The 23833-nt window shown below is 41.3% G+C and overlaps 1 protein-coding gene across 3 annotated transcripts in view; it reads left to right on the top strand.

The window, feature by feature from the left end:
* Positions 1–23833, top strand: part of LOC311050419 (NACHT, LRR and PYD domains-containing protein 3-like) — a 37241-nt gene that overhangs the window by 10189 nt on the left and 3219 nt on the right. The window contains exons 3-12 of one of the 3 annotated variants that reach the window (XM_084064497.1): positions 105–170; positions 2689–2754; positions 8324–8404; positions 10733–11084; positions 11308–11548; positions 12336–12382; positions 14114–14233; positions 16779–16829; positions 18258–20061; positions 23148–23330. In XM_084064497.1, the coding sequence (XP_083920623.1) occupies positions 8351–8404; positions 10733–11084; positions 11308–11548; positions 12336–12382; positions 14114–14233; positions 16779–16829; positions 18258–20061; positions 23148–23330 (2852 nt within the window). In that variant the 5' untranslated portion in view covers positions 105–170; positions 2689–2754; positions 8324–8350. The remainder of the gene's footprint in view (positions 1–104; positions 171–2688; positions 2755–8323; positions 8405–10732; positions 11085–11307; positions 11549–12335; positions 12383–14113; positions 14234–16778; positions 16830–18257; positions 20062–23147; positions 23331–23833) is intronic. The other 2 variants (XM_084064498.1, XM_084064499.1) reach the window with 2 other exon arrangements.

Genomic DNA, 23833 nt, shown 5'->3' on the forward strand with positions numbered 1-23833 from the left:
TAACCATATAAAACAAAATAAAACATGTTTTAATCTAAAATGACAACGTACATTACCTTTAACTCAATAATCATGATCACTTTACTCTCCTCTCTCTTTTAAAGGTATTCTCATTTGAGGAGATCTTTGCTGTCCATTGATGAGGAGTTTACACACAACATTTTGACTTAGTGAGTTCTGTTTACAATCTATGTGTAGCGTCACTGTAACAGGGACAAAGGGTGAATGAATGAATCACATGACAATCTGTTCTTCTCAAACACAACAGTGTAACTTTATCTAAAAGTTTCAGTAGTGCAATAACACATTCACATACAATCTGACATTCTTCAATCATTTTACAATATTTTAGCAGCATTATGTCAACAACCACTGTAATAATCCTGTTACCCTTTCACCATGGATTCTCCAAAATGACATTCTGGGCGCTCTTAAGGACTTCTTAGTTAAGACCTGGTCTTATTACTTAATTTAAGAAGTGGAGGCGTGACCAATGCCATGTTGCTATTATGGGTGCAGTAATCTGCACACTGCACCAAGGTGCTATGCCATAAAACGGCCCTGAATTAGTCATGGCTGTGTTTGGGCCTTACTTTAATCAATCCAATCAGAGTACCTGCTGCCATTCCCTTTAAGAACAGCACAAGACACAGAGCTATTATCCATACGTTAAGCGGTGAGGCGCAGGAGAGAAAAAGGCAAAGAGAACACAATCCACTTCTAAGCTAGCCTGGGATCAATACCATTTTAGGGTTTCTGATCCGGTCAGGAGGCCGGAGGCCAATAGTTTATTGTCTGTAGGTTAAACTACAACACCTGCCTTGTTATGATAATACTGTAAATAACAGTGTTTTATTAGTACATGATGAAGTTATTGTGGTGGCTGTCTGGCTGATGGATAAACAGACGGGTTTCGCTCATAATTATGACATCCTATTATTCCGACTGTCAGGTTAGTGTGAGGTTAAGGTTAGGGTTAAGTTAGGGTTAGGTTTAAGTTATCTTCCAGGAAGAAGCTCCTACCCAGGTGGTTGACACCTCTCTGGGTCCCAGGAATTTAGCACTTAGAGAAGGTGTTGTTATTTCTATCAGGTTTAAACTAGCTGTGTACCTTAGGGGTTAAACCTTCTGGATGTGTTGTGTCTAATTTGCTTATCCATTGTCTTTCGTTAAATGTCCTCTGTCCCTATTGTCCAATTAGGGTTGTGTTCCAGGAGATTCTTAGTGTGTTAATTCCATGTGTCATGAAGTGCCGGAAAATTATTACATTTGTTTGTTTAGCATCAATGATGTTATATCTGTGTTGGCTTAGTCTGTTAGATATTGTGTTCCCTGGTTTTGGTGCATGTGATTAGGTCAATACGTTCTTAGTGTTAGCCTGCCTGCCTGATCCTGAATACTCTCTTGGTGCTTTGTTTTGTCACCATCTGGATTCATTTAAAGTATTCTGGTGTCCTGCAAGTTGCTCTACTAAGGGTTAGGGTTAAGGTCAGGGTGGTTAGGGTTAGGGTCAAGGTTAAGGTCTTAAACAGACATAGTTCACATTCCAACATGGATTAATTCTCCCTCACTGTGTTTGATGACATGTCTGAACAGGCCTGTCAGTGAGTCTGTGTTATTGTGCTAAAAGGAAACGTTTAATCTGTTCCAAAGCCTAGAGTCTAGACAATGTGTTTTGATTGAATACTTTATTAACAGCTTGCAAAAAGTACAGATGTACAACAATGTTAAAAGGATAACACAAAAAGCTCTGAGGGCTTGTTTCCATTGTGGTGAAGACTTTAAGAATGTTTGTTCAGAGAGAACAAAGATGACTCGTCACTTCCAGGTTGGAGCGCTTTTAGATCACATGTTTCTCACTGTCGTAGTTGAGTTTGAGGAAGTGAATGTGAACAGAACAGCCTCACATGACCTCACACACACACACACACACACACACACACACACACACACACACACACACACACACACACACACACACACACTGTGTATGTAGATATCCACATTCTAAAATACATATCTATATGCAACATGACACAGAACCACCTATAAATACATATCAGGTTGAAGGAGCATATACAGTATTTCCAATTTGAATGAATGAATGAATGAATGAATCTTTATTTGTCACTCTCTCCATGTACTTGCATACATACAAGAATGAAATATCGTTCCCCCCAGTCACTAGCAGTGTAACATAAAAACATAAAACATCAAGCCTATCTAAAATTTAGCACATTTAGTACATTTCTTGACAGTAAATGGAGTTTCTCTCAATACCTTCTATCCAAAACACCACATACACACAGCTCAGTAAAATCCTGGAGTACGCCAAGCAAGTCTGAGGAGGCTACAGCCTATGTTAAGGATTTCAACTTATTGCAATACTTAACACGTATGGCATTTAGAATCAAATAATCACATTTATAAAAAGGAACTTAGATCCAGGCATGTGTCTCCATTGAGTTCAATGTGAAGATCCAGTATGTTTCCCTTTGCAATACAAGAGTTTTGTTGTGGTCACCACCTCTCTGTGGCAATGTGACCTTTTACATACATTCATTTTATAGAGCTTTACACTTTCAACAAACTAAAAAGAAGAAAACAACGTTTTCTTTTAATCAAAAATGATCACGTACTCTACCTTTAACTCAATAATCATGATCACTTTCTCTCTCTCTTTTAAAGGTCGTCTCATTTGAGGAGATCTTTGCTGTCCATTGATGAGGAGTTTACACACAACATGGTGACTTAGTGAGTTCTGTTTACAATCCATTTAACTCTTTTTATATGTTATAGAAGATACTCTGATCATCTGAATCTCTCATTTAACCATTTATAATATCTCTCCATTTCACACAATCCATGTTTTTACTGATCTAACAATGTCTGACTGTGTTTGTAGGCCGTCTATCCTCCTTAATGTGGTCCATGTGCTCCATCTATTGGACAAACTGTAAAACTACACCACTTGATGTGTGATGTCTCTGCTGTAGTTGTAAAGTGATCAGTCTGACCACTTGGTTAGGTTTGACACCATTTAATGTAAGGTAGCTCTTTAGTCAACACAACATGCATTTTCAGGTTGGGATACAGAGTTTATCCAATCAGGAGAGAGAACTCACACAGGATACAGGATAAACAAGTGAAATTGAAAGTGATGACACAGAGAAATGAGCAGAACACATTGAAACTGGAACACTATGAAATGATAGCTGATACATGGGTACTCTCTCCTGATTGGCTGAAACTGCTAACCCAGTTGAAAAATGTTAAAGGGTCTACACCATGAATTTTAACTTTTTCTTCATTTTTGTGTGTTTTTGGTCTCCCCCACCTCTCTTCTGTTCCAACAAATACCCGACTTCGAGCATGCAGGCTTTCATAGGCTATCTGTGGTTTTCATGTAAATTGGTCTGAAAACAGTCAGATTTGTTCCCCCACCCTACGTCACGTCTGGGAACAATTCCTCCCGTTTTTCAGTTCTAACCACAAAAAAAAAATCCAAAAAAAGAAAAAAAAAAATGTTTTTCATTTTTTTTTTTTTTTCTAATTTTTTCTTATTTTTTTTTTTTTTACTTTTTCCACACAGAACCAGGACATGACATGCATACAAACTGGCTCAATAGCGCCCCGTGCCAAACAGGACAATGTGGTGCAGGTGAAAGTGCTTTATAAGCCAGAGAGAAGTTAGTTGGAATGAGTATATCTGAGGCTTGATTTAGGCTCAAACCTTTTGAAAAACGTTTGAGGGACATAAACAATATAATATCAAATATTATTATTATTTTTTAAATTCATGGTGTAGCTCCTTTAATGTATCATGTGTTTATTAACACTCGCGTGACTAGCCGGTCAATCTGGACGATTTTGAGAATTTAAAGTGGATTAACTTCTCTCATGAAGCTCAGAGGAAATTCCCCTTTCATGACTTTTCCTAACTATATGATTCAAATCATCTCTGTTTTTTTTTGTTTCTGAAATGTATTATAAATATGAAATTAGCTCACTTACCTCACGTCTTTCTATTATTGTTATTATTATTATTATTATTATTATTACCCTTATTATTATTATTATTATTACCCTTATTATTATTATTATTATTATTATAATGACATTATAATGGTAATAACTTTGTACACCACTACAGCTCAGAGGTACTTTTACTCCACTACAATTATTTGAAAACTTTAGTTACTTTGCAGATATAAATATCTTTTTATACTTGTTTAGATTAGAGCTTCATGCATGTCCTTTTGTAAATGATTTTTTATTAGGTAAATATTTATATAGAAAGGTCTAACCAGGGATTGGGGTTGCAAATTAGCCTCGGCTATAAACCCCATTTACAATGCAATGGTTTCATGTTTTTATAACTTGACTCATTGTTTTTGTATTGTCCTTGTCAAATAAACATACATAATAATAATAAAAAGGACTCACATCAAATCACAAATCATGATGACATATAGGAGACAGACAGAAATACACTGCTTCATGCCTCACTGTTTTCTCAGGGCACAACGCATGCAGTAACATTTTCATAGACCTGACTGCTTATTTCTCTCGCAAAATTTGGCAACCCACTTCACTGCAAAGCGGCAGAAAAAGATCAGATCTACAAGCATACAGCTTGTCACGCAGCAACTGTTTTATGCTTGAAGATCAGATATTTTGCGCAGGATTGAGTACATGTGTGAAGCATACCGATGTCAGTGTTCGCTACAGATGGCGCTGTTTTATAATGCTGTTCCAACATATCTGATCTACAAGCAGAGGGCTCGTCAGGCAGCGACTGTTTTATGTTTATAGATCAGATATTTAGTGCAGGAGTAGAGCAGTAATGAGCACATTTGTGGAACATAGCAATGTGTTCACTTGTTGCACTGACAGGGAGGAGGAGAGGAGACGCTTTTGTTTTGTTTTGGTTTCAGCGTTCAAAGTGCAAAGGACCGCCCCCTGAGGGTGTCTCCCAAACATTTCGTACACCCTTCTTTCCCCACTCGGACACTCCCATTAGCTACCTCACATGCACAATCATGGCGTCTCCAAACATATGAAAGTCCGACCAATCCATGGAGGAAGATGACTATTTTTACGTTATCTCGGAGTACAGCAGGGTTACTTATTTGAACCCGAGTACACCGAAGAACAACCGCAGCGCAGGGACGAGGCAGGCAGAAGTGCTGTGGCGGACGAGCAACGCGTCGGGATGATTGTTGGTGGAACATACACAGTAGCCTGTCCTATCCTATAGGCTACATGAGGGACACAACGTGAGTGCTGGCATCAATCTTTTATTATTGTATTTGTGGAGCCGTGGCGTGCATATGTAAAGTTAGTTATTGTTTACTTTGACTGTAGCCCTGAAACATGACGGTCATAGCGGAACTTCAACCTGGTTTTGGCACTTTTTCCATTTACAGCCCGTTCATCTACATAAACGGTCAGATTTCAAATATAAAGTTCTTACCCCGTTGCCACGGATGTTACAATTGCAATCGGGTGGGTCTAAGTACCCGTATATCTTCCGTATTGTTCAATAAAAAAAACATTTAAATCCGAACGGTGGCCATTTCCTCATAGATGTATAATGTATCAGAGTGCAATACACATCCCAACCGATAGGGTCGCATAAGTGAAAGCATGAGGAGAAAATGGCCACCGATTGGATTAAAATGCTTTTTATTAAACACTACGGAAGATACTGGTACTTAGACCCACCCGATTCAAATTGTAACATCCGTGGCATGAGGTCAGCACTTTATATTTGAAATCTGAACGTTTATGTAGATGTACGGTCTGTACATGTAGAAAGTGCAAAGACCAGGTTGAAGCTCCGCCATGACTGAAATGTTTCAGAGCACTGAGTACATGACGACGTCAGATCCCGAACCGCGTCGCGGACTCGACACTTTGTGAGCTTGTAGGTCTGCTATTTTCGGTGCGCATGCAACTAAGCATAAATTAGGTATCACGTCGGGTGATATCCATGTAAACTACAAGTCTAATCTAATGTGTTCTTTCCAATGACAGGACAAAAATGAAGGAACTGCTGATGAAGACCTTTGACTACAGCCATATATATTATCATTCTAAATAAAACGGTTACATTTACACACTGCTTGCTCTACTCATTGGTATCTACATTGTGTAAGCATTTATAATGACAAAATGTATGAACACCAAATTCTATAAGGGTTCTTTTGAACTGTTTCATGATATAGTAGATGGTCTTTCATTTGGCAGAATATGGTACATAATTACATGACTGTAAGCATTACGGATATAATAGTGAAAAACTCTTTTTTATTCTGTTAGTATTTACTTCTACATGTAATCATTATTTTTCTGGGGACCCCAGCACATTGGATTCCACTTTACTGGTCTTAGATACAATAGGCTATAGTAAAACCTAATATTATCCATATACACCAATTGAAAGCATGAAACGGTCTCAGTTGAAAAAAAACAACGAAAAAAAAACAACGATTAGGCTGTGTATGACAAGAGTATTTTAACACATCGGGTGCCAGCATTTTATAATAACAGATTACGTTCGGTGCCGAAATCTCACCGTTGAGCTGCTCAGCGCTGTTTGAGCTGTAGACCCCACGACGTGCATTTCATGTGAAACAAAACATGCCTCCATTTTACCCGATGATCCTGGCTAACGCCTGGAACGATAACATCGCGCACGCGAGTAACAATGGCTGAGCGATCAAAATGAGTCGTTTTCCCCAGTGTAAAAACTTTCGGAGTTATAGGGGTTTTAGAGAAGGAGATAGAGCGGAAGCGGATGTGCGCCATGTTTTTTGACACGATGATGCGTCTGGCCCATCCTTGTCAGTTTCACCGTGGGTGATCCCAAAGCTGCTCCAGCCCCTCCCGCATGAAAAAAAAGAAAAAGACCAAAAACACGGTTCGGACCGTGTTCGGCACCGGACCGCTACTCTGCGCAAACACGGTCCAGACCGTGTTCGGCACCCGATGTGTTAACATTAGCATGTCTATTCTAAAGTAATGCCCATGTTTTCTATTAGTTTAGTCCAAAGAATATAACTGGAAATGACAGTGAAACATTATGCTCTCAGAAATACGGAGTCACACATGACATGAGTATGAAACGTTTTGTTTTATTATTATATTGTTGACTATGCCGCATCTCCATGGATGTCCCGACTCCCAAGTAGAAGATGGACGTCACGTCACCAGCACCGGACTGTCTACATGGTGGGATGGAATGTTGAAAAAAATATGATGCACGCACACACGCACACACACACAGACACACACGTTTAGTGTTACTATGCTAATTTATACATGATATATTTAGTTTACTATAAGATACAATCAAATCAATACAGAACACAATACAACAGCAGCCAAGACTAGTTTCGCCTTGCTGGCGCAACAAAGACACGGTGATGATGGGACTATTTACATCCTGGTAGATATAGCAAACTTGCAATGGTACTGGTCCAACTGTACTGGTTCAACAGAGGCAGATTTCACGTGGTCCAAGAAAGAACATGGCTTCGTCCCCACAAGGAAGGGCAGTGCCCCAAAGCATTATGGTCATTGTAGTAATGCAGCAGTCCAGTCAAACCCCAGTCAAACACACAGACTTCTATATGTTTCTGGCCATAGGGTGCAAATTTGAAATTTTGCTACTGTTATTTACTACAAATATAATTAACATTGAGTGACTGCAAGTTCTTCCAGGGGTGAAGTGCTCCTTTAATAGCTATTTAAAAGACAATGGAACCCCCACTGTGTGGGGGAGAAGGTGTCAGCTCGTCTGGAGCACGGAGGGGATACAGTGACCAATAGAATAGCTGGAAAAAACGGTCTTTTTGATTGTGGGGGGTGTTGCCCGTGGGGGGTGCCACGACGGGACCCACGGGGGGAGGGGGGGTGGGGGGGGGGGCACGACAGGACGCGCGGGGGGAGAAACCGTGCGACAGGACGTGCAATAACCCCACCGGGTATGGTCTAGTACTAATAATCCATGAAATATATACTAGAGACATAAAGTAAACATAAACACAATCAGCATACATGTAAGGATAATTCCTTTTAACAGGTCGTTCATGAAAGTCCTTGCGGGCTTGTTTCCAATGAGAACCTGTGAGCAATTAGGGGTTAAGAGTCTTGCTCAGGGACAAATTTCATTCATCGACACATATGCTGACCTGGCCTGGAATCGAACCTAGGGCAACCAGGGCCTCTGGCTCTCTAGGCGGGCTCACTAACCATTCAGCTATGGCCGCCCCCTGTAGTCACTGTAGTTGTTAACTTTGTTGTCACTTGTCAACAGAAGAAGCAACAAGGCGAAGACATAAAGATGGGGAACAGCTATCCTGGACGGGGAAAGAGAGTCACAGAGACACAACACATGGTATGTTTACCACTCTTTACCTGGGAAATACCACGGCTGTGCGCCGGAGCTGTTCTGGCTTTCTCTACGTTGTCAACGACTGATCGACCACAGCTCATTTTAAAACCAGGGCAGAGTCAGATGGGCACAAGTATATTTAGTACTTTAATAATGTGGGCAAGGGTTTGTGATCATGCTCTGGGGAAACCTTAACTATAGGACAAATAGCACCCCTATTCTGGGATGAACATTCTGTGAAAATAGCAGAGCTTGTTGATTGGCTATTTTCAGCAAACATAGCAATGCCGTAGCAATGAAATCAGGCTGTCTTGGTGAATTCAGGCTGTCTTAGTGAATTCCATCCCGCAAATCGGTACACAGTATCTCAGGCCCGGATTGGCCGTCGGGAGGACCGGGACTATTCCCGGTGGCCTGCCCTCTAGTGGCCTGCCTGAAAAAAAAAAAAAAAAAAAATATGTTTTTTTTTTTTTTTTTTTTTTTGCATCATCATCAAAAAAAAAAATCAGGTCAGGCCAGCCATCCACAGCCAGCGCGGCGCTTAAGTGATGCAGCAAAAAAAAATCTCTCCTAAGCTCAGGCCAGGCCAACCACAGTCAATTTCAATTCAATGCAGTCAGTGTTGCTTGCAGCTCAGTGCATCTGCGGGCCTCCCCCCTACCTTTAACCCCCAAAAAGGCCCCCCTTTTGTAAGGCCCCCCAAAAATAAGGCCCCCCAAAAAAAGGCCCCCCCAAAAAAAACGTTGCGCGCTGCGCGTGCGCAGGGTGGCCTGGGTGGGCGTGTATCTCCCGGCCAGTTTTGGAGTCCCACTCCGGCCCTGCAGTATCTCTATAGTCATTAAACGAAACGGGTGTTTCAGATTTTTCATATTGCATCCTGAATGGCTAAAATGGCTTCCAAAGATTGCAGGAATACTCTGTTTTGAACAAAATGCCTAAAACCATGAACACAGCATGCAATCTCCGTGAAATTTTGCACGCATATTTCCACTATGCCGTGGAAGAAATTGCACTTGAACATCAGCCTCAAATCAGCCTCATGGTGGCGCTATAACAGGCCGATTCATGTTTGTACCTATAACTGCACCAATCTGTGTAAAACTTTGTATGCACACTCCTTAGAGGTCAAGGAAAACCCTTTGCCCTGCATTTTTCACATCTGCCTTTTATAGCGCCACCAGCAGGCCGACTTATGTAAAACACATTTTTTTATATTACTCTTTCCAATTGTATCAAAATTTCACGCAAATCGGTACACATGATCTCTATAGTCATGTGATCAAGACGGATTTGTTTTATTTTTCATATTCCATCCCGATTGGCTAAGATTCACATCTAAAGTTTGCAGTAGTGGCTTGTTTTGAACAACATTCCGCAAATCATGAACGCACCGTCCGATTGCGGTCAAATTTTGCACACACATTCACACTATGTTGAGGAACAAATGCCACCCTTTTAACATTGCCCTGTGATAGCGCCACCAGCAGGTCTAATTTAGCAAAACACATTTTTTGCACAAAATGCCTCAAGCCATGAATGCAGTGTCCGTTTGCCGTGCAAGGCCTAATAAGAAAATGCAGCCTTTTCACATTTGCCTATTATAGCGCCACCAGGAGGCCACAATAACCTACCTGACCTGATGGAGACCTGTGCTTCGAGGAGCACTTTTTCTAGTTGCTATATCAAGTCAATACTGTGTGAGGAATCAACTGGAGTTAAAATATTGATGTTTTGAATATTCTGGTATGGACAAAAATAAAGATGACTTCTATTAGGCACTAATTTTTTTTCACTAATTTGAAGATAAGGGTCTATAGAACAATTACAGTGTCAAGAAACCAGATTGAAATGTTTGTGTTTTTTTTTACCCATTTTCCAAAATGGCAACAATCAAAATCAGTCTACATGTAGGTCAGATTTCCACAAATCTTAACCCTGAAGGCATTGTGTTAACTTAGGGCATACATGGTTTTAGGGGTAATAAGGGGTGCTGGATCCAAATCTGCTGTATGCCCAGCTCAGAAATGGCTCATAAATGACTGATAAAGGCTCAAAATGGACCATTTAAAGATGGTGGCCACCACTATGCTGAAATATATGCAGCATCATTACTTTATCACACTTTAGTAAGAACTAATAACTTTATTTTCTGTAGCACTTTTCAAACCTGTTACAAAGTGCTGCACACAGTAAATGACATGAATGACCAGGTACAATAAAACTATTAAAAGAGTCCAATCAAATTTGTAGCCAAAAGAAAACACATGCAAAGGAAATGCAACACATGCTGATAAGCCATTGAATTGAAACTTAAGTTTTGAACTGTTTCAGGATGCCAAGCTACACACGGAAGCTGCTGCATCTTGCAGCAGCACAACCAAAGCTCCTCAAGACCAGACCGCTGTCCAGGATGTCAAAGAGGACCAGACCCCTGTCCAGGATGTCAAAGAGGACCAGACCCCTGTCCAGGATGTCAAAGAGGACCAGACCCCTGTCCAGGATGTCAAAGAGGACCAGACCCCTGTCCGGGATGTTACAGAGGACCAGGCCATTTCTCAGGAGACTCCAGAACCACAGGCCATGTTCCAGGATGTTCCAGAACCACAAGAAGCCCAGACTGTGGACCAACGAACTCCAGAACCACAGAGTGTGGTCCAGGAGACTCCAGAAGAGCAGGTTCCAAGTGAGCTGATACTATGAATAGATGTGCTATATGAGCTGTTCACACTCTTTACCAGTAGTCTGTAGTAATGAAACAGATCTAACATTCCATTCACAAAATAACTTTACATCCATATAGTTTTATACTGGAAGTCTTGTTGGATATGCCAATGATTATACAATTTGTGGAACATTTTTTAATACAAATACTATTATCAAAACATTTTCATTCCCCTTATCTTCAGATAAACACTTTGTCGACCAACAACGGGCTGTCCTGATTCAGAATGTGAACATGGTCAGTCCCATCCTGGATATGCTCCTTGGTGAGGGAGTCATCACCGTAGAGGGCTACAATAATGTGAGATCTAAGACCACCACTCAGGATCAGATGAGGGAACTCTATCCACTCCTGAACTCCAAAACAGCCAAAGACCTTTTCCTCAAAGGTCTAGAAGAACATGAGAAGTTTCTTCTTGATGATCTGTAAGTAACACTCATTTACATTCATCTTTAGGCCAAACATTTTATTAGTACAAGAGAATGCATCTCTTTTATTCTCTCTCTAAGAGATCCACGCTCTAATTCCAATGTATTCATACGTCTTACAAATACAAATTATAATTGTTTACCCAGGAGTTTCATAGTTCATTTTATGTTTGTCACTTTGGTGCTAACTTTGCATGAGGTGACCTTTTTTCTTCTTTAATACGTGTATTTTTACTTGGTTAAAAGACGACTTCACCCATTTCCAACCTATCTTCATATAATTGGTCCTCACTAATGCTCATGATAAAAATGGTACTATTTTTTTCTACTCGGTCTCTGTGGACACTTCAGAAACCTGCCTACCAGTGACACCATTGTTAGGCAGGGTTTTTTTAATCAAACAATGTTTAGACTTTTTTCATTCAATTCTTATTAACTCGAGGAGTCGAGGACAATGGCTTCCATTATAACATGCTAACTTTACAGGAATAGAATACAATTTCTATTAGCTTGGATTCCCCATCGATGATGTCACTGGTAGGCAGGGTTTCTGAAGTGTCCACAGCCCTCCTCTGAGACACAGACTGAGTAGACTCAGTCTGTGTCTAAATGGTACCATTGTATCATGAGCATTAGTGAGGACCAATTATATGAAGATAGGTTGAAAATGGGTGAAGTCGTCCTTTAATAATCTTTTAACATTTTAATTAAGTTATTGACAATATAAGATTTATATAGGATCGGTAGATTTATATAGTTAGTAAAACTTTGCATTTCCCAACAGGAACGCTCAGCCAACACAACCCAAAGGAGCATCTGCATCTGTCTCAGGTGAGTGCTGCTAAGTTGTTTGACTTTAAATGAGACATTTAATTTAATCTTAGTTTTAATAGTGATAATTTAATAATTTAAAAAATGGCATATCACTTTTCTGAATAGAGTTACAAAGTGCTTTGCAGAACATGTTAAAAACAGCAAACAGCAAATCAGAAAACAGCATTCATAGAACAATATACAATATACGATATACAACAGTGATCAATAAAATCTCCCAAATGTTTCTGAAGCTCATAGGCTGTAGAGCAGTCAGGATGGGTGTGGTCACTGTTCTTAGTATTAGGTTGCAGTCTGGCAGCAGAGTTCTGTTCTAGAGAGGATGGAGAGAAAATAAGATATATTTTTTCAAGGCCGGAGTAGAGGTAGGTACAGTAATCTAAACATGATGAGATAAAGGCATGAAGGAGTTTTTCATGGTCTGCAGTTGACAGGAAGGATCAGTTCCCTTTACAGGTTGCAAATCCGGTTTAGACCGGATACGAAAACAGCCTTAGTGCGTGTGTGTGTGTGTGTGTGTGTGTGTGTGTGTGTGTGTGTGTGTGTGTGTGTGTGTGTGTGTGTGTGTGTGTGTGTGTGTGTGTGTGTGTGTGTGTGTGTGTGTGTGTGTGTGTGTGTGTGTGTGTGTGCGCGAGCACGCGCAAATTAACGGATACAGTAGGCGGGCTCTACTCAGAAATGTAATGCATGTGTTCAGGGATGCATGAATGAGGAGAACAATATGAGGAAGGTTGAGGTTTAGTTCCAAGAACTTCAAGACACTGTCACCCCTGCCTGATGTCTGTAGTTACACACAAAACACATTGAACTACTTACAGTCTATGTCACTTTAAAGTATCACTAGGCAGAATTACTGATACCAGGTTATAGCATTTATAATGATGCATGTCAACAGGTTAAAATGTTATGACAGTGGTTCAGCATATAAATTGTACCTCTAGGGATGGGCGCTGAGGCGTACCAAGGGGGACGGGGAACTAGCTAACCAGCCCAGGCACCCCAAGCCACAGCACACACACATGAAAAGTGTAAATTAATAACAAAAGGAAAGGGTTTTTTTGTGGAGTTCAATGGTGCAACCCGGAAGTGGATCTGTTCACTTCTGGTTTTACCAGGAAGTGGTCGTATTGACCCGAAACTCTGCCTAATGGGTACAAGGAATCCATTTATGGCCTCATATTGGACTCCCATTTATGACTATCTTGGTTGGACCTGTGATTCCGGAAAACTGGATATCCGGGCACCTCACTCCCTCGAGTTCCTGCCACTGCGTGGGACAAGTTTGAAGTTGGTTTGTTCCAAAAACAGACATGCCCATTTATGGGCATGGCGGTTAGATCTGTGGCTCTGGACAACCGGAAATCTGTGTCTGACAGTTCTTGACCCCTTGTTTGCCCATATATGGATATCACTGATGTAATCAGTATATGCCCATATATGGGCATGCCCCCTCTGAGTCAGAGTGGCCTCAGAGGTCCGCTCACATGCTCATGCCATGATGAGTCAGATATATCCATATTTGGAGATCTCTGATGTCATCAGTTCTCTGTCTCTCTCTCTCTCTCTCTCTCTCTCTCTCTCTCTCTCTCTCTCTCTCTCTCTCTCTCTCTCTCTCTCTCTCTCTCTCTCTCTCTCTCTCTCTCTCTCTCTCTCTCTCTCTCTCTCTCTCTCAGTGTGTAACATTTAATAAGTTATTAAACTTATTAAACTGATGATTTCATTGTGCAGATTCTTCAGAGCCCCGTGGTTCAGCCCAAGCACATGGTGGAAGCATAGCAGTGGCTCCTGTCATCTCTGGAGCTAACATCAGTGGTTCAGTCAACATCACTGTCAACACTACACACCAAGGTACACACTGTAACAAACACCACTGTCAACACTACACACCAAGGTACACACTGTAACAAACACCACTGTCACCACTACACACCAAGGTACACACTGTAACAAACATAACTGTCACCACTACACACCAAGGTACACACTGTAACAAACACCACTGTCACCACTACACACCAAGGTACACACTGTAACAAACACCACTGTCAACACTACACACCAAGGTACACACTGTAACAAACACCACTGTCAACACTACACACCAAGGTACACACTGTAACAAACACCACTGTCAACACTACACACCAAGGTACACACTGTAACAAACACCACTGTCAACACTACACACCAAGGTACACACTGTAACAAACATCACTGTCACCACTACACACCAAGGTACACACTGTAACAAACACCACTGTCAACTCTACACACCAAGGTACACACTGTAACAAACACCACTGTCACCACTACACACCAAGGTACACACTGTAACAAACACCACTGTCAACACTACACACCAAGGTACACACTGTAACAAACATCACTGTCAACTCTACACACCAAGGTACACACTGTAACAAACACCACTGTCAACTCTACACACCAAGGTACACACTGTAACAAACACCACTGTCACCACTACACACCAAGGTACACACTGTAACAAACACCACTGTCAACACTACACACCAAGGTACACACTGTAACACACATCACTGTCACCACTACACACCAAGGTACACACTGTAACAAACACCACTGTCAACACTACACACCAAGGTACACACTGTAACAAACACCACTGTCACCACTACACACCAAGGTACACACTGTAACAAACACCACTGTCAACTCTACACACCAAGGTACACACTGTAACAAACACCACTGTCAACACTACACACCAAGGTACACACTGTAACAAACACCACTGTCAACTCTACACACCAAGGTACACACTGTAACAAACACCACTGTCACCACTACACACCAAGGTACACACTGTAACAAACACCACTGTCACCACTACACACCAAGGTACACACTGTAACAAACACCACTGTCAACTCTACACACCAAGGTACACACTGTAACAAACATCACTGTCACCACTACACACCAAGGTACACACTGTAACAAACACCACTGTCAACTCTACACACCAAGGTACACACTGTAACAAACACCACTGTCAACACTACACACCAAGGTACACACTGTAACAAACACCACTGTCAACACTACACACCAAGGTACACACTGTAACAAACACCACTGTCAACACTACACACCAAGGTACACACTGTAACAAACACCACTGTCAACACTACACACCAAGGTACACAATGTAACAAACACCACTGTCAACACTACACACCAAGGTACACACTGTAACAAACATCACTGTCACCACTACACACCAAGGTACACACTGTAACAAACACCACTGTCAACACTACACACCAAGGTACACACTGTAACACACATAACTGTCATCACTACACACCAAGGTACACACTGTAACACACATAACTGTCATCACTACACACCAAGGTACACACTGTAACACACATAACTGTCATCACTACACACCAAGGTACACACTGTAACAAACACCACTGTCAACTCTACACACCAAGGTACACACTGTAACAAACACCACTGTCACTACTACACACCAAGGTACACACTGTAACAAACATAACTGTCACTACTACACACCAAGGTACACATTGTATACACTACTGTATTGTTTACCAGGCTGATGTGGCAGTTCTACTGGCAAAATATATCGTCTCCAAACTTGGTTTGTGGAAATAAACCACCAATAGGGACCGGCTGTAATTGATTAAGCCCCGCCCCCTCTGTCACAGCCATAACACCAGTTTGCAGCATGCTACCGTTTCCAAACTTATTTTGTAGACTTAATAATAATAATAATAATAATAATAATAATAATAATAAACTCAATCCCACAACCAGAAGTGGGCCGATTTGCAATTTTGCCCCCACTATAATCATTTATTTGACCCTACCTCCCGAACACAAGGTCACACAGACTTATTTTGTGTTTTAGTTAGCATCCTACTTACCATAGGGAGCCGCCCCACCCATCACCATATAAGGGCATGACTGCATGGCCGTGACTGCAGTCACACCTGTGTCTGATTTCTGTACACAGAAATCACAGGAAATCACACACAGAAATAAAGTTCAGAGAATGAAGTCAAGAATTGTATTTGATTTGTTAAATGTATTTATTCGCACAATATAAAACAGAACAAAGGTAACATTATTAAAACAATGCAGAAGTAAGTGCAGGTGAGAAAAGGAAACCCATAAAGGGCTTATAAAGGTTCTTACCTAATAATAATAAACGTTAGTAGTTAAACACAGGAATAGAATACAATTTCTATAGTTAAACACAATAATCAAGTTAAACATAATAATCAAACATAAGACACGACAAACACAGGATGGAAGTTGTTTTCTTTATGTGTGTTTATGAGCCACTCGCTCCACTCTGACCAATCACTGTCTCACATCTCAGCTTTGACAGGAGAAGACAAGGCAAGACGAGACAAAGACTCCAAACTGAAAGGTAGTGTGTGTGTGTGTGTGTGTGTGTGTGTGTGTGTGTGTGTGTGTGTGTGTGTGTGTGTGTGTGTGTGTGTGTGTGTGTGTGTGTGTGTGTGTGTGTGTGTGTGTGTGTGTGTGTGTGTGTGTGTGTGTGTGTGTGTGTGTGTGCGTGCGCGCGTGTGAAAATAACAGGTCATATTAATGTAAAACATCATTAGTCTTACTTGTTCTAAGGTACAGAAGCATTACACTGCCAGATAAAAGATGTGTAGCCTAAGACTGTAGTTCTAGAAGAACACTCCATCTCTTCACAACACTGGCCTCTTTTACTCTCATTTTCAAAGGAAACATAATGCTTAACATAACATGTTATAACATAACATCATAATCTCAAACACTAATACTTAGAGCTGGGGATTCCTCACTGTTTTATAGAAGGATATGGGCAAGCAGTCATGATTAATTCACCTCAAACATAGACAGAGCCTCTGAGAAAGAAATCCAGCACTCTAGGCTACTTATAGCCTCCATTTACTACTTCTAATACTGTTACACCACACCATAACATACCATACCATATTCTATATTAGTACAGTACTTCTTGTAGCTCCCTGCCTAGGGAGTCAGAGGCCCTGGTTGCCCCAGGTTCGATTCCAGGCCAGCAAATGTGTCGATGAAATGAAATTTGTCCCTGAGCAAGACTCTTAACCCCTAATTGCTCACAGGTTCTCATTGGAAACAAGACCGTGAGGACTTTCATGAACGACCTGTTAAAAGGAATTATCCTTATCCTTAGTAGTGACACATAAACCTTCTTGATTGATTGTTGACACCATGTACTCAGAGTCCGGTGAGTTGTCATCAAAAGGAAAAAAACAGCGTCCTCTGCTGTTTATTTTCCTTTGAATTTGACTCTGGGGGGACCGCCCAATAGAATGTGGATAACATGATGTTGGCCGATAGGTCCGCCCTCAGCCGTCCACTCCCCCCCCACGTGTCTTTGTTTACATTCCTAACATTCCTAACTATACACGTTGTAACAGGAGCTCCTAACTATACACGTTGTAACAGGAGCTCTCGACAGATTCAGCTGCTGAGCTCTGAATCTGTCTTGAGAGAATAAAATTGTACTGGCGTAATATTGGAATTTAAATAAACTTAGGCCTACAGTACATACCATGGCTAAAAGTACTTGACGTTTAAAAAGAAAACAGATCTACAAGCTCACTTGTTGCATTGTGACGTGTTGTCAGCTTGTAGATCTGCTATTTGTTTAAGACTATTTGTTTATAAAATAACCTTAAGTGGTTCATTTATGTTTTGTATTAGTAAAGGTACATCAACACTGTTCTTAATTACAGTGAGTGTACTTAGTTACTTTCCACCACTGGTGGTAAACTCTGGTGGGAGGGTTCTACTGTTAAACATGCAATTGCTTTGTTCACTACAGCTCTGTTGGAGAAAACATCAGAATATCTTCATATTACTGACTATGAAGCCCAGCTTCAAGACAACATGAAGGATACAGATCTGTTTGACACAGAGTCTGAGATCTACATCCCGCTCTACAATGTAGACATCAATGACACAGACATCCACAGCCATCATGAGGTCAGACAGATGGAGATGAAGAAGGCACGAGAGGAAAAAGAAATCCAACTCAGTGAAATCTTCAAAGGCCATGATGGAAGAAACAAAAGAACAGTGATGACCGTTGGCTGTGCAGGAATTGGCAAAACGTTCCTCGTAGGCAAATTTTTGTTAGACTGGGCCAAGAAATGTTTTCCCCAAGATCCACACCTTATTTTCCCGCTCAAGTTCCGGCAGTTAAATCTGCTCAAGGGACAAAACTTTAGTTTGGCAAAGCTAATTCACCACTGCATCAAGGAAACCAGATTCATTGAGGAGGACGTTCTCAATCACATCTTCATCACATTGCAGAAGTTTGGAGACTACAACAAGAGCCCCTTCAGAGTCATGTTTGTCATGGATGGATATGATGAAAATTCTTTCAAGTTCGATTTCAAAAAAGATTTCGGAATCATGAATGTCACAGATCCGCACCCAATGGAAGTTATCCTTGTAAACTTAATCAAGGGGGACCTGCTTCCCCCTGCTCACATCTGGATAACCTCACGACCTGCAGCAGCCAAACAGATTCCTAAGAAGTTTGTTAAGAGGATGACAGAAGTACGAGGGTTCATCAGAGATGACCAGAAGAAGGAGTTCTTCAAGAAGACGTTCAATGATGACAACCAGGCCAGCTCAATCTACTCGCACATCAAGAAATCAAAGATCCTCTACATCATGTGTCAAACCCCAGTCTTCTGTTGGCTCCTTGCTACCGTTGTGCAGACCATGGGAACGACAGACAAGCTGCCAAAAACCCTGGTTGAGATGTTCTGCTACTTCTTGACGGGTGAGACCCAGCGGGAGAAGATGAAGAATTCTGCAGTAGACGAGGAAGACAAAGAGAAGCTCATGAAGGATGCAGGAGAAGTTCTTCTGAAGCTGGGCAAGCTGGCGTTTGACCAACTGGACAAAGGCAACATCATTTTCTACCAGAAAGACCTGGAAGAGAGTGGTCTTGATGTGAACAACATCGCGCTGTACTCAGGCTTGTGCACAACGTTCTTCAGAAAAGACGGTGTGTTCTTCCTCCAAACGGTCTACTGCTTTGTTCATCTGAGCATCCAGGAGTTTCTGGCTGCAGTCTACCTGTTCCACTGTTTCACACAGAAGAACATGGAGGTCCTGAAGACATTCCTGTTTCATTACAACGGTGACAGTTCCATGTCTGATTTCCTGAAGGCTACTATGAAAAAATCCTTGCAGAGTAAAAGTGGTCACCTGGACCTGTTTGTCCGCTTCCTTCATGGTCTCTCACTGGAGTCCAACCAGAGTCTGTTAGGAGGCCTGCTGGGTCAGACAGAGAACAGTCCAGAGGAGATCCAGAGAGCCATCAACAACCTGAAGGAGATGAATGATCCCAATGCCTCTCCTGACAGATGTATCAACATCTTCCACTGTCTGATGGAGATGCAGGATGACTCATTAAGTCAGGGAATCGAACAGTACCTGGAGTCAGAGAGCAGATCAGGGAAGAAACTCTCTGGGACCCAGTGTTCAGCTCTGGCCTCCATGCTGCAGATGTCAGAGAAGGTTCTGGAGGGGTTGGACCTGGACAAATACAACACAGACCTGGGGGGGCGATGGAGACTGGTCCCAGCTGTGAGGAACTGCACAACAGCCAGGTTAGTCATGTGAATATCAACATGTTAGAACACCTTTCACTTCTATACTACATTCATTCATTCAAAATGAATACAAATGCTAAACATGCACGCACGCACGCACGCACGCACGCACGCACACACGCACGCACACACGCACACACGCACACACGCACACACACACGCACACACAGGACCCCAACACAAGATTTGTGATGTTGATATGCTTTAAAACATATTCTAAATGTGTCAAAAGTTTCACTTTTTTTTTTTTAAATAGCCGATCTACAATCGGTGTGTGTGTGTGTGTGTGTGTGTGTGTGTGTGTGTGTGTGTGTGTGTGTGTGTGCGCGCGTGCACGCACACGCACGCGCACACACACACACACACACACACACACACACACACACACACACACACACACACACACACACACACACACACACACACACACACACACACACACACACACACACACACACACACACACACACACGCGCACACACACACACACACACACACGCGCACACACACACACACACACACACACACACACACACACAGACACTCACTGAGTTGCAGAATTCCTTTAGATTGTCTCATTGAAACAGTTGACAGTGATTGACATGCCAGTGTGTGTCATGGTGGCAGTGAAAGGTTGACAGGTGTAGCAACAGTCAAACCAAGGAGAGCATTAGTGAAGGTGTACAGAGGATGCTCTTTGAAACAATGGGCCGGATTCATAACGAGGGTCGTAAATATGGTGTAAATGAAGTTCTTAAAGGAGGTCGTATTTCTGGTACTCACTAACGAACGTGCAATTCAAAAAGGGGTTCGTATATGACAGAGACGTGCGTATGACCAGTTCTATATTATAATGACAGCCAGCTGGGCGTGATGATCCCGAGAGGTTCATTTACATTGCTCCACGCCCCATTTTGCACCATAAAAGGCGTGAACCGTGACTCAGCAGTTTCTCTCTGATCAAATCTGTCACTTTACTGAACAGTGTTGCCATGTCCGCTTATTATAAGCGAATTTGCGCTTATTTTTCTGTAAAGTTGCTTGTAAATATTGGTAGAAGTGGGGTGCGTTTTTTTGGGCTTGTTCCTAAAGTATAGTTGGTTATTTGGGCTTGCTTCACAATTGTTCAATTGTTTTAACCGGTGGTTCTCAAATATTTTTATGTCATGGACCCCCAAGTTAATATGTAGGGTAATTTATCCCTATAAGCCCCATCTGAAAATGTTTTGTGCCAGCTGGAGGCAGATTGGTGTTGTTAGAATGTTTTAAAAAATCTTCCAAATATTCCACATTTTATTACAAGAGTTGTTTTTAAATATAGCAGATCTGCAAGCTCACAACGGTTTAATTAAAGTGCTTATAATGGCCTAAGTGCCAGTTGCTTCTTTTGGGCTTATTTTCATAGACCTGGTTGCTTATTTCTCTCACAAAATCTGGCAACACCGGAGTTTAACTTCTCGTCCAAACTTACAGCTGTCGGCCGCAATGCCTTGACACTGACAGAGAACTTGAACATCATTCATTCTGATCTGTCTGGAAGCGAGTCCCACTATTGCACGATGGATCAGCTGAACGTAATGTGTAATGTTTACAAGGTTTAACCCCGCCAGCAAATAATAGACTATTAACCTGGAAAGGATATAACATGCTCACGTTTACCAGGTAAAAAGATGATGTTGAGAATAAATCCAGGGCATACACGTGGAACGATTATGGACCAGAGCTTATTGATTACTTATTGATTAAATTAGTTAATTTTGGATTAATATATCACTGTCCTACGTCTGAATGGGGAATGGATCTTCTGGACACAGCTTTCATCACTATAGTTTCCTCATCAGATGGTAACATTTATTCGGCTGTTGTGTGTTTGCCCGCTGGCAAACACACACAGGGACCTAATAATTCAGCTCTAAATGCGACTAAACAAGAAATACATCGTTTGACATAATTTTTTTTTTTTTTTATATATATGTGTTGACAAATGTTGGGCACATATATATTTTATTTGAGGTTTGCCACTGTTGTTATTGATTTTGACATGAAGAATAAAGCATTCTAAAGACATACGCACATTTCAGCCCTGGCAAGACTGCCTCGGGGGTGACGTGAGAACGTGCGCACCTGACGCACAAAACACAGACCAAAAAATCTTTATGAATCAGGTGTATGTGTACGACTTGTCCTAAATGCCGGTACGTACAAAATATGGTCGCAAATCCCTTTATGAATCCGGCCCAATGAGCTTATGGTCATTACTTAGGTTTACTCACTTTAATGAGGAATTAACAAGTTACACATTGATTGCCAAGATATTAAACATAGTTTTCTATCTCCGTGCCGGCGTATAATTACCTCAAACCGATGATATTTGAAACGCTGTGGAACTGACATTGTGTAAAAAAAAAACGAAAAAAGGTTCCTGTGAGTAGGCGGAAGGATCTGTGTCATTTTAAGATTTCTTTGGCTATTTAAAAATAGCAGATCTACAAGCTCGTAGCGCGGCACTTGAAGCCACGCTACGAGCTTGTAGATCTGCTATTTTGGATTCGTTTTTGTTTTTAAATCGAGGAAGATTTGTGCAAATCTTTTCCGATCTGTGCATCTGGGGGGGTCCCTGAAACAACATATTTTGAGATGGGGGTCCGTGGAAAAATACATATCATTTTCGGTGATCCTTGACATGGAAAAGTTGGAGCACCACTGATATAGCAACATACTGTTAGGATTTAGAAAACATTTTAGATATGTATTTGGTTGCGGACCCCCATCTCAAAATGTTTTGTTCCAGGGACCCCCAGAGGCAAAGATTTGAGTTAAACATTTTCGCCTTTAAAAATATATATATATTCAAAGATTTGCACACATTTTCACGATTTTAGAAAAAAATAGCAGGCCTACAAGCTCGTAGCGCGGCACCGAGTGCCGCGCTACTAGCTTGTAGATCTGCTATTTTTGAATAGCCAAAGACATTTAAAGTGACACAGATTCTTTCCCGGTCTTAAAGAGTTAACTGAACTTGACAGTGAACTTGTTTGATCTGTTTTGATCATCTCTGATTTTACATTAATCTGTCATTACAGACTTGTTGGCTGTGACCTCTGGAACGAACACATTGAAGTTGTGGCTTCAGCTCTCAGTTGTGATCCATCCCATCTAAGACACCTGGACTTAAGCTCCAACGGACTGGACCTGGAGGACCCGAAGACCCTGGATCTGCTGTGTGATGCACTGAAGAGTCCTCATTGTAGACTGGAGACTTTACGGTCAGATTAATTTACAATCATTATTTTTATTTATTATTTGATTATACTATTAATATTGTGGTGATGCTTTATTTGTAGAGTGTGAATAAGGTTGATATCATAGAAACACTTTGACTAGAATAATGATAAGGTACAGTGACTACAGTACGTGTTACAATTACCCAAATTAAACAATTTACAAATATTTACCCAAACCCCCTAAATGTCTTTCTTTCTTTCTTTCTTTCTTTGTCTGTAATATTTTTTCTCCAGCAGATGTCCTTCCTGTGTCTGTGACATCACTAGTCTCACTTGTCTTAAATTGTCCATCAATTGTCCTTTGTCCTGTTAGGTCTCATGTATACAATACTGTATATAAACTCTGTCCTCTCTGTTTGCTTGATCATCTGTTGTCAACCTGTTGCTGTCTGTTACCTGCATGTTGGAAGATTAAGTAAAGATTATGTAGGTTGTTACTCCTGTCTGCCTGCTCTTTACAGCTCTTGTCTTTCTACTCTAAAACC

The sequence above is a fragment of the Gymnoscopelus microlampas genome, assembly GCF_963454915.1.
Source record: "Gymnoscopelus microlampas genome assembly, chromosome: 8".
NCBI lineage: Eukaryota > Metazoa > Chordata > Actinopteri > Myctophiformes > Myctophidae > Gymnoscopelus > Gymnoscopelus microlampas.